At 45.7% G+C, this 12,512-nt stretch overlaps 1 protein-coding gene across 2 annotated transcripts in view; it reads right to left on the bottom strand.

The window, feature by feature from the left end:
- The window catches only part of APBA1 (amyloid beta precursor protein binding family A member 1), a 239,915-nt gene that overhangs the window by 98,868 nt on the left and 128,535 nt on the right, over positions 1–12,512 (bottom strand). For both annotated transcript variants that reach the window (XM_033924764.1, XM_033924772.1), the window contains one exon: positions 8,464–9,671. In XM_033924764.1, the coding sequence (XP_033780655.1) occupies positions 8,464–9,633 (1,170 nt within the window). In that variant the 5' untranslated portion in view covers positions 9,634–9,671. The remainder of the gene's footprint in view (positions 1–8,463; positions 9,672–12,512) is intronic.

The following is a 12,512-nucleotide window of genomic DNA, read 5'->3' as shown; positions in this document are numbered from 1 at the left end:
GTGTCCAGCGTGGCCCCAATGAATTGTAGGGACTGCGAGGGGCGTAGTTGGGATTTTGGGAAGTTTATCTCGAACCCCAGACTCTGTAGGTAGATAATGGTCTGTTGGGTCGCTGAGATAACCCCTTCCCTGGACGGGGCTTTGATGAGCCAGTCGTCCAGGTAGGGGAAAACCTGAAGACCCTGGGAGCATAAGGTAGCTGTGACCACCACGAGGCACTTGGTGAAGACCCGAGGTGACGATGCTAGGCCGAAGGGGAGGACTCGGTATTGCAGGTGCAGGTCTCCCACCTGAAAACACAAGAACTTGCGGTGAGCGGGGTGCACTGGAACATGTGTGTACGCCTCCTTCAGATCGAGGGAGCAGAGCCAGTCGCCCTCGTCGATCAGGGGGTAGAGGGTTGGCAGGGAAAGCATACGAAATTTTTCCCGTACCAGAAATTTGTTGAGGCGTCTCAAATCTAGTATTGGGCGAAGGTCTCCCGTTTTTTTCGGTACCAGGAAGTAACGGGAGTAGAAGCCCTTCCCCCGTTGGTCGGGGGGAACTTCCTCCACTGCTCTCAGGTGAAGCAGATCTCGAGCTTCGGAGAGGAGTAGGGGTAGCTGCGTCCGGTTGGGAGGGCAATTCCTTGGGGGGTTGTCTGGAGGAATGGCCCGAAAGTTGAGAGAGTATCCTGATGAGATCACGCCAAGGACCCATGCGTCCGACGTGACTTGTTCCCAGCAAGGGTAAAAGGCTTTGAGGCGACCCCCGATGGGAAGGAGGCCTGGGACTACGGCGGAGGGGGCCCGCCCCCTTCCGCGTATCCCGTCAAAAGGACGGGGACGGTTTGGTAGTCGCAGGCGGTTGGGACTTGGGCGGGGCCCGATGGTGGGCTTGTGGGCGCCTGGAAGGAGGCCGCGAGAAGGCAGGAGTGGATTTTTGTGGGTAGCGGCGCGGGGGGGCCCTGAATGGCCTGGACGTGGGCGGTTTAGGCTTTTGCCGCACGAGGGAGGCAAACGAGCGTTCGTGTTCGGAGAGGCATTTTGTAGCCGCCTCGATAGTGTCATCGAACAGTTCTTTACCCACGCAGGGGAGGTTAGCCAACCGGTCCTGTAAGTTGGGGTCCATGTCGACCAGGCGCAACCAAGCTAGTCGGCGCATGGCGATAGCAAAGGCTGCTTCTCTGGAGGAGAGTTCGAAGCCATCGTAGGCCGCGTGAAATAGATGGAGGCATAGGTTGGAGAGGGACTCTGCAAGCAGGCTAAACGCTCCTTGGCGGGAGGCCGGTAAGTCAGTCTCAAAGGCTCTCAGTAGTCCAATGAGATGTTTGAGATAGGATGTGAAGATGAAAGTGTAGCTTTGCACCCTAGAGGCTATCATCGCATTTTGATATAGTCTCCTGCTGAACTTGTCTAGGGTTCGGCCTTCTCAGCCTGGGGGGACCGCCGCTGAGACCCTGGAGGGGTGAGCCTTCTTCAAGGAGGATTCTACCAACAGCGACTGGTGGGAGAGCTGCGGTTGTTCAAATCCCGGGAAGGGTACTGTACGGTACTTAGCCTCTATTTTGGAGGGTACTGCTGTGACCATATAGGGGGTCTCGAGGTTTCTGAAGAAAGCCTGTTGGAGTACCGGGTTAGGCGGTAAGCGAAGGGACTCTCTGGGCAGTGATGGCATATCCAGCTCCGCTAGGTACTCTTTAGAGTATCTGGAGTCGGACTGGAGGTCTAAGTCCAAAGCGTGGCCCATGTTGTGGACAAAGCGAGAGAAGGATGGGCGGGATGTTCCCGAGGCCCCTTGCGGGGTCGGTGAACGAGACCTCCGTCGGGTGGAGAAGGATGGGGAGGCTTCCCTCGAGTATCGAGGCTCCTGTTCCGATCCACGCTCCGAGACCGGGGAAGCACTGTGTAAGTGTTCTGGGGTCGTGGATCTCCGATGTCTCGAGGAGCCCCTCGGAGACGATGACGGGGTTCGGGGTACCGATCGATGACGGATCGGTGACCTCGACCCGGACTCCCTCGGTGAGAGTCTGAAACCTCGGATCGGAGCCCCGGTCCGAGGGGGAGTTCGGAGGATGCGTGGGTTGGAGAATGATAGCTCCGTCACCCTCAGCGGTCCCGTACGAGGTGTAGGTGAACGGCCTCGTAGAGTGGGAGAACCTCGGGCCTTCTTGGAGGTACGGCGGTTCGAGGTTTCTGTCGTTTTAGCACGACGTTTTGCCCCGCGGCGGTCTGTGGAGGGAGAGCGCCTCGGGTGTCTCGGCGAGGAGTCCGAGGAGGATGGGATGCGGCGAAGCTTGCGCGCTTTTCCTCGAGGTGGCTCGACGCGAGGCTCAGGCTGGTCTGGCACATGCGGGGTCGAGGTCGAGGCTGGTTGTAGATGGGCCATTGCAGCAAACAGCTCCGATGAAATCATCGCTCGGAGTAGGTCCTGGAAAACGGGCACGGACAGCATCGAGGGCATGTCCACTGCCTCAATGCGCTCCACCGGGGGCGACCTCGTATCAGAGTATTCCCGTGTGGTGGAGGCACGGCCCGAAGGCTTGGAGGGCTTCGCTGGGGCTGTGAGCATGGAACTTCCGCCATGCGTCGCCGGTGTCCCCGAGGCTGGCTTCTTCGCTGTTGCGGAACCTGAAGAGGGAAGAGGGGATTTACCCGGAGCCGAGGCTTTCTGTTGTCCCGAGGACTTCGGATTCGAGTCTCGAGGCAATGCCAAGGTATTCGGGGCCAAGGTCAAGGCCGGGGTTCTGGAAAGTAGCACACTGGGGGCAGGAGTCAGTTGGATGAGCGGCCCCCAGGCAGAGGATGCACCGGCGATGCGGGTCTGTGATGGAAAGAAGCCGCTCGCACCGGGTGCACTTTTTAAAGCCGGTCAAAGGCCGGGACTAGAATCGAAAGTGGCCGCGGCTCGAGTAGACACGCGGCCACGGGGACCAGGAAGCCTCCGGGTCAGTCAAAAACGAAGCAGGAACAAGTTGAATAAGGAAAAAAATTCGCGCACAGCGACTTAATCAAGAAAAAAAAAATAAGAAAATCGCGGTGCTAGAAGGCAGTTGGGGCAGAGCCTGAAAAAACACGACTTCTAGGCTCAGCGGAAAATTTTGAACTGGAGACCACGAGGGGATGCGCCCCATAGTGGAGCAGGAAGGCACGCATGCGTGGAGCAGCAGAGCAAACTTAAATCTTCAATCAAGTTTGCTTGAAAATGCTTCCGCATCAGGGCTCCGTAGATGACGTCACCCACATGTGAGAATATCATGCTTGCTTGTCCTGGGATAAAAAATATATGTATGTTCTCATTTCTCCCTAAATCCAGGGAAGCAACAACATTGCATTTTGCTCTAGTGCTGTCTGATTCACAATTCAAATCGATTCACTGATTCGGTTTGGCTGAATTGATTTGAATCAATTTGTTTTGGGGGGGGGGGTTGTTTTTTTTTAAATTGGACTTACCAATTCAGGCCCACGGAGAGGAGGGGGAAGTCCACCCTGGCTGCAGACAATAAAGGGCTGATCCCAGGATCAGCATCAGTGTTCAAATTTCTTCCCCTTCTGATGACAGCCTTCATCTTGAATTGGGCCTTCCTTTTGGCTGGGTCCTGCCTTTGCGGAAACAGGAAGTAGGTGGGCCCATTAGAAAGGAAGGCTTAATGTCGGTAGTGCCGTTCCTACTCCTCCCCCCACCAGCACCTCCAATTCTCAGATACGTTGGCCGCACCGTCAGTCATTCAGGCACCCACTGCAAGCCAGTTCAAGTCTCTCTGTTGCATCCCACAATCTCCCTGACTTTCACTCAACCTGGCAGCTTTCCTAACTCTCACTCCTGCTCCCTGCGGTCCAATGGTGCTACCATGCCTCAATCGCTACTGGCAGGGACACTGCAGCAATTGAAAGAGCTGTCCCAGGGCCTCAGTCTTCCCTGAGACATGTCCTGCCCAGGTGGAACAGGAAGTTGAATCAAAGGAGTCAGAATGCAAGGCTCTAGTGCAGCTCCTTTAATCGCTGCAGTGTCTCTGCAGGCAGTAATTGAGGTACAGTAGCACCATTGGATTACGAGGAGCCGGCGGGAGGCGGAGATGTTGGAACCGTGGTGAGAGGAAAGTGGGGGAAATGCTTGACCTGCAGAGTAGCCCTAGGGGGATAGAGAAAAGTTGCATCTGATGAGGGAGGGGTAAGAAAGCAAGCCATCCAACTGGAGGGGAGGGAGAAGGAAGGAAAGAGAAAGGGAGAGGAGAGAGTGATGTGAGACCAAAGTAGAAGGGGGGGAGGGAAAGGGAGGAGATGCCAAAGAAGGGAGGGAGAGGAAGAGATTATTGTGAAGGAGAGAAGAAAGATAAAAGGCATGGGGGAGGGAAGGAGACAGATGCCAGACCATGAGGTGGGGGTGAAGGTGGGAGAGGGATTGGGCTGAAGGGAAGGGAAGAGAGAGACGGTGCTGGCTACATGGGGTGAGGGGAGCTGGAGGAAAGGGAAGAGAGAGAAGGTGCTGGCCACATGGGGTGAAGGGGGTGCTGGAGGAAGAGAGGGAGACATTGGACTGGGGGCTAGAGCTGGAGGAGAAGGAAGAAAGGGTGCTGGACCCTTGAGGAGGGGTTGCTGAACCTGCAGGGAGGAGAACAAAGAAGAGAAGGTACAGAGATGGAAGATGGATGGTGAGCAAGAGAAAATATAAAATGACCAGACAACAAAAGATAGAAGAAATAATTTTATTTTCTATTTTGTGATTACAACACGTCAGATTTGAAATGTGTATCCTGCCAGAGCTAATGTTAAGACAATAACCTAAGACCTAATAGTGTTTGTTTGTTTAACATGACAGCACCAGCCTGAGGTTGGAGAGTGCAAAGGGGGGTGGGGGGAGGGTGACGAGGCTGCAAATAATTTTAACAGCTTTATCATAGAAAGCAAATCAAACCGAAAAATCAATTTAGTTGGCAACACTGAATCGAATCAAAATTTTTTTTCCTGAATCAGACAGCTCTATCTTGCTCTGGTGCACAAGTGCTGAAAATTTACAATTCTAGGAAGCGTGGAGAGCACAGATTAAAATCAGAGGGGTCTATTTGCTATTCTGTTTTAACTGTTTTCTGTTTTAAATTCTTTATTCATTTTTGCATGTTACAACAAGTGTAGCAGTTAAACTCATATGAACTTAAAGATACACACTTGATTAACTCCAAAGGGTGCAAAACGCTGCAATCCGCCTTCTGAAAAACCTAGGCATCCGCGACCATGTTACCCCTGTATTAGCTTCCATGCACTGGCTGCCCATTCAAAAACGCTGCACCTTCAAGGCCCTGGTCCTCCCTTTCAAAACCTTCCATGAAACGATTCCGTACTACATGAAAACTAAACTACAAATCTACTTCCCAAAACGACCACTGAGGTCCCAAGGAGAAAAACGACTGATCATATCTTCTGGCCGCTCCCTCAAAACGGAAACTGCCCACAAACGCTCCTACTCACATTTCATACCCAAACTTTGGCACACAATCCCTCCATCTGTCAGATCACTAGATGGACTCTGGAACTTCAGGAAGGCCATGAAAACCTTCCTCTTTACTAACCCAGCGCCTTAAAGTCATTCACCCTGAAATGCCACCCAGTCAACTCACCTTTGTCACTTAATTTCACCAGATGCTACTTAGTACATATGTTTTATTGTCATGTCTATATTGTAATTTATGTAAACTGTCATCTATATTGTAATTTATGTAAAATGTCATCTCTGCTGTGTCTGGATTATTATGGATGTACTTTGTAATCCGTTCTGGGCTCTTTTGGGAGGATGGGCTAAAAATCGAATAAATAAATAAATAAATAAATAAAATAAATATATGCTTTAAGTATAACATTTCATAACAAATTAATATTCTGTAATATTTTAAAAATTATGTAAGAAATCTAATATTTAAATTATTCTTATTGAATAGAATAACCTCCCCTCCCCTCCCTCCCTACTCAATAATACATAAAAGTATCATTACTGTAAAACTATTCAAATAGTCCTGTATTATGAAATAACAACAAGTAAAGCCCACCCATTTCCCCCCTAATCAAATATCTTATCATGGGAAAAGTTAATCATTCATTACAAAAATCAGTTAATGGTCCCCAGTTAATGTGGCAGTTAGAACACTAATTTCTGCCTTAACAGCTAATATAGAATAAGGTAGACAAGTGGCAAATGGAAGAGGGAGAGGCTGTACTTTGCTGTTACTGCAGAGACAGTTACCACATATTAATTACAGTATGTTTATTGGTATTTATAGACCACTATTCGATACATCATTATAGTGGTTTACATAGTACTAAACAAAAAAAGAAAAGAACTCCATAATCAACAGAAAATAAAATACAAAGAAAATAATAATTACAAAGTGAATTCTAATTAAAATAGAAAAAATGATTATAAAACTTAAAATACAATTATAAAAAGCAACAACTGCAAATCTCTCCCCCCAACATTCGTACCGATATGATACTAAATATCTCCTAATTGAAAAAGCAAAAGATAAGTTTTTAACAGATTTCAAAATTTAATATATGAGAGTTCACTACGTAATTCTAATGGCAATTAATTCCATAGATAAGGTACAGACGCATAAAAGGCAGAATTATGTGTAGAGGTTAATCTCACTAAGTGGAATGAAGGTAAGGATAATTGATGACCATTAGTAGAACGTCAATTTCTAGCTGGTCTATATGGGATCAAAAGATTGGCTAAATATTATGGTTGCCCTGTCCGTAATGCTTTGAAAGTTAGAGTCAAAGCTTTATGCATTAGTCTTGACTTTATCGGAAGCCAATGAAAATCGTTCAGAAGCAGAGTGACATGGTCATATCTATGGGCATTCGTTAGTACTCTAATGGCAGCAATTTTTTAAGAGCTATTTTCAAAAGACCAGTGTAAATAATATAACCAAAGTATGTATCAAAGACTCACAACAAGTTTTGTCTATGTAAAGACTTTGACATAACGATGCAAAGCAAGACCTAACCACCACAGAAGTTAACTGGAATTTGAACAATAGAGAAACACAGCAGAAAATGCGGCACGGTTACTTTCACCTAAACAGGTGAAGATAACCAACATTTTATCAGCAATGCAGTTAAGATACAGTAAAGATATTTCCTAATTGCATAAATGATTCAGGAACACCTTGAACAGTTAGTGCAGAGACTATTGTGTGCAAGATTTAGCAGTCAACATGGAGGAAACTGAAAAGCTTACTCACTTTTCTAAATAGGTGCTGGAGTATTTCTGCTACAAAGTGCTTAAAATTATGTTTTTGCCACTGGTGCAATTCTTACTAAACAAAAATATTTTTTTTAAAAAAACAAAAAAACGGGAACAGCTGTAAGAATCTAACTGCACTGTAGAATTGTTCCTACTTTAAATGACCTGTGACTGTCACCTACACCAGAGTAATTTCAATTCAAAAGTGCCGAGGGTTCACAATGAAGGTCTGATTTTCAGAATAACTAAGATTATCTTGGTTCTAGGACTAAGGTGCATAAATGTATCTGATGAATATTCATTGTTGGGACCTGCTATAACATTATATGTCATAGATCTAAGACCACTCCCCAGACAGGCGCTATCTGTGACCCAATGTCATAAAAGTGCTTAAGATAAGGAAACCTGCAGTAGCAGAGGCTGGTGATTAAGTCACAGATGTCAAGCATGTGAATCATTTTTACTGCTGAGTGCGTAGATAGTCCAGATGGCTGGCCAAATGTCAAGATTATAATCACACCTACTGGGTACGAATACAAATATTTTAGAACCAGTCATAAAACGTTTTTAGTAACAGCTATGCATGCTTCCATTTCAGGTGACTCGCCCTTTTTTTCTCACAGTAAACTGTTTTTCTTTTGTTTTATCAAAGCATGGTATTCTATACTGACAGGAATTATGTAGATGGCAAAAGAAAGGACCAGCAAATAAACAACAAATCATTAAGACAGAAACACTGCATGGAACAACTTACCACTTCCTTCCTCCCCTCCCCCCCCCCAAGTGGCAATCAGTTTAGTACCATCTATAATACAGTAGAAGTGGAACTGAAATGAGGCCCATTAAAAAAATGCTAATTTGGAGAATCTAAATTTAAACCTCGAGGGTACAGGTGTACTTTTGCAGAATTAAAGAGCTGCTTGCCTGTTCTAACCCAACCTGTAAAGATATCATATAGCTTGCTCAGGATGGGGAGGCAGCATAATCAAAGCAATTTCTACATTAATAAATTTAAACACTGTTTTGAAAGCAACTTTGATACTGAACAGTGTAGCTATCAGAGATTACCCATTACCTGGTCAAACCTATCATATGATGAAAGTCAATAGGCTTCATATAAGATATCATACACACAAATGCCATCCCCCTCCCCCCCCAACAATTTGCATCTGCACAACATTTGTTACATAAGATTTTGATAGTAGCATGCAAAGAAAGTAAACCAGTGGTATTAAACATACTTACATCTCCATCTAGTGGCCTTTGGTCTTCACAATCTCTCGTTGGGCTGATGTCCTGTCTCATCACCCAGATTGGCTCTTTTGGTTCATCAGGGGTGTAAGGAGAACGGATGGTCCGGGTCTTCACTTCTTCGATGGCTTCTTTAATGTCTTTAATGGCCAGCGAGATAGCATCCCTCTTCTCTTTGCTGTATCTCTGTACAGTCTCCACAGAGTTCACTGTGGTTTTGGCACCAGCAGGGAGTCTACCATTGCTCTCCTGCCCCATTTCACCAGTGACTTCTGTAAGATCTAAATTTTGCTCTGCCTCTGGCATGTCCTCTGCGGCTTTGTCCAGACTCTGGGAGCTCATGCTCTGCTTGACCTCAGCCACAATCTGATCTATGTCCTCCTCTTGCTCATAACTGTCCATCCTTGGGTAGGGTGCAAATTCTGCCTCTTTCTCTGGGCTATCTGATTCTCCATCAGAACGCTCATCATAATGGTGTAGGCGGGCTCCAAGGGCCTCTTTGCGATAGTGATCAGCCTCCTCTCTTTCCTGCACATAGAGCCGAAGGCCCTCACTGATATCGAGTTCGGACGCATCTCCTATTTCCTCATACACATGCTCCTGCAGTCCGTAGTCAGCATAAGGTTCTGCATATTGCTCATCCTCCCCCCGATGGAACAGGTGATGTGTATAAACATAACCGGAGTAGGCCACACTCATGGCTTCCTCTTGCTGAATTCCATGAAAATGTAAGTGATTGGGTAGAGCTGGGTTACGAATGGCCTCAGCATGCTCAGCCTCAGCATTTTCCGTGTACTCCTCAGACTCCGGCCTGTACTGCACAGCGTAAGCGCTCTCGTCTTCGTTTTCCTGAATTCTGTCCGCCTCATAGCCGTTCTCAGCTGCCGCTATGACATCGCCCTCAGCCGTATCGGTGTGATTGTGAAAGCCACTCTCAGTACTGGCAGACCTGGCCAAAACCCCCTCTTCCTCCTGCACATCCTGACCTTCCCTTTCCTCAGTAGTGTGCTGTAGGTAAGGCACCCCGTACCTCTGCTGCTCCTCCTCTGCTTCAGAATGCTCCAGGTCAGCTTCGACAGACTCATTCACCTCTCCATTTAAAGGCTCTTCGCTCACCTCTGCCTCTACCAATCCCTCCAGTTGGTTCATGGCCGTTTCCGACATGCAAAACCTCTAGTCTAGTGACATCTTGTTGGCTGGAGCTAAAAAAAACCACAAAAAAACTTGATTTAACTAGCAATTAATACACAGATGGAGAAAAATGCTTCTAGATTCGACAGTTATTAAACAATATACCTTTCTGTTTTGAGATCAATAAATCTATTACTATTTCCAAAATTCATTTGATGAAATACACGATGAGAAAGTAAGTAATTTCAATGAAAAATATTTTAGGCACTTTGAAACTGTGCACACAAGGCTAGCCCTATCACTAGCAGTTGCCTAGGGTCCTAGAATTTGAGTGTTCAACAGCCAGTAGAGCATGCTATGTAAAACAGGGCTGCCCAAGACCGGTCTTCGAGATCTACTGGCAGGACAGGTTTTCAGGATATCCACAATGAACATGCATGAGAGAGATTTGCATACCAAGAAGGAAGTGCCGGCAAATCTCTCTCATGCATATTCACTGCGGATATCCTGAAAACCTGGCCTGCCAGTAGATCTCGAGGACAGCCCTGATGTAAAGCAACATGACTAATGGGAACCCCATTGTTCTACCAGCTGAAAACAGAACCGAGTCAGCTGAACAGAACAATAAAAGCCTCTGCTATAGATCCCCACCTCTCTTGCTTTTCTTCCTTACGGCCAGTATGGGAAGGACATTCAAAATACACGTTTATGGGGTAAGCACATAAGACACCTATCTTGTACATTGCAACCATGCATTTGGAAAGTTCTTACAGGAGCAGCCTTTTGGAAAAAGACGAGTACAAATAGAGTAAGCAGAAAGCCCAGTGGTCTCAAACTCAAATCTTTTGCAGGGCCACATTTTGGATTTGTAGGTACTTGGAGGGCCTCAGAAAAAAATAGTTAATGTCTTATTAAAGAAATGACAATTTTGCATGAGATAAAACTCTTTATAGTTTATAAATCTTTCCTTTTGGCTAAGTCTTAATAATAATATTGTAGTTTATAGCTAAAGAGACATATGATCAAGAAACTGTTTTATTTTACTTTTGTGATTGTGATAAAACATACCGAGGGCCTCAAAACAGTACCTGGCAGGCCGCATGTGGCCCCCTGGGCTGTGAGTTTGAAACCACTGAGAAAGCCTATTTACCTAGGGAGCCCCGTATCCTTGTGTCAACCCTGTGTGCATAATCCTCTCAACTGTGGGACCACTGTAGGGTTTAAAGGGAAAACTACAAAAAATGGCAAATAATTCCAACCAACCTCCTTTTCTGAGCATTTCATAATTGTACAGTATTTTCTACAATCAACTTAGCACTCCAGAGGAAAGGTGGTTTGTCACAACTAACTACCCGTATTAGGAGCTTGAAGGAACAACTTACATGAGGTGTTAAGATACACATAACAAAAAAAACGAACCCTTTTTACTGTGCCAGTGAAAGAAACCGCACTCCCTGCCAGCAATAAAGATCTCTTTCCATAGCCTATGCACTGCAGAATTATACCTAACACCTTTTTTTATTTGACTTGCTAAAACTAAATCTTTCAGAGTTTTGGCTCAGAAAAAAACTAGACTGTGTAGGTTAGACTAGTGTTTCTCAACTCAATCCTGGATTACCCCTTCCCCCCCTCCCTCAATCTTGCCAGTCAGGTTTTCAAGATATCCACAATGAATATGCATGAAATAAATTTGCATATCATGGAGGCAGTGTATGCAAATCACATTTCTGCATATCCTGAAAACCTGAGTTGAGAAACACTGGGTTAGACTGTGTGAGGTTTTTTTTTTTTAAACATCTTTATTCATTTTCATTTCAAACAACAAGTATGCATTGTTATAGAGTATAATATACAGAATCACTTGTACATTCTTATCCATAAATCTTAAAAGTTGTGAAATTCCCCCCCCATCCCAAACCTCCCTTGACTGTGTGAGTTTTGATCTTGATGCCACCAGACAATAGAGCTGACATGAACCAGATAAGGATAAACTTATTATAAGAAGGCACCATTAGTTATAGAACGATAACATCTTCCCCTTCACAATTTAATTTTAAAGTCACATTGCTGAGACATTACAGTGTGTGTTCAACAATTACATCACATAGGTACTGAGGAAGTCCCCAGAACAATCACTCAACAGCAAGTCGCAGGTCGCATTTTTTTTAAGCGGCAATCGATGGTGCCCGGCATCAAGGCAAGAAAAACAGGATGATCAACAGTGTAAGATGCTGTCTCTCTATATTACAATTTAAGGGTTACCTGTACCTCTCATCTCACTCTTGTCTTTAGCATAGGGGTTCTCAACCCAATTCGCAGGACACCCCAAGTCAGTCTGGTTTCAAGATAATCACTATGAATATGCATAAGATAAATTTGCATGCACTGCCTCCATTGCATGCAAAACTGTCTCATGCATTTTCATTGTGGATATCCTGAAAACCCTCACTGGCTGGGTAAATCTAGCTGTTCTAGCATAAAGTGGCAGCTTTTTTTATCTTCCAACATCTGTTAAGACATGCACGCTACTGTTCCTCTACCAGCTCACAACTGTATTCGCTAGTCATTGGCAAAGTAGTCTTGCTTTCAGTGCTAGAAAGAGAGAATAGGTTCTTACCTTGATAATATATTTTCCAGTAGATAGGGATGGTATGCTGAACCAAGGGTTTTCCATCTGCTCCTGCGAGTCCATTGCAGAAGATACTGACTACTGAGCACTGTTTTCAGCACCTCTTCCTTCTCTCTGCTGCCCCCAGTCGGTTAGTTTCAAAGCCGGCGACAGTCTTACAGAAGAGAACAGAAGAACTTGGTCTATTCATACAAAATAACACAATGCTCACAGATAGATCAAGGAGAAGGGAAAAATGTTAACGACCCTTATTAACAATAAGCCATAAGAAGTTGTGGAACTC

Source organism: Geotrypetes seraphini, chromosome 1 (assembly GCF_902459505.1).
Source record: "Geotrypetes seraphini chromosome 1, aGeoSer1.1, whole genome shotgun sequence".
Lineage (NCBI taxonomy): Eukaryota > Metazoa > Chordata > Amphibia > Gymnophiona > Dermophiidae > Geotrypetes > Geotrypetes seraphini.
Note: the sequence above shows the minus strand (reverse complement) of the source record. Positions and strands in the feature narration are given on the sequence as shown.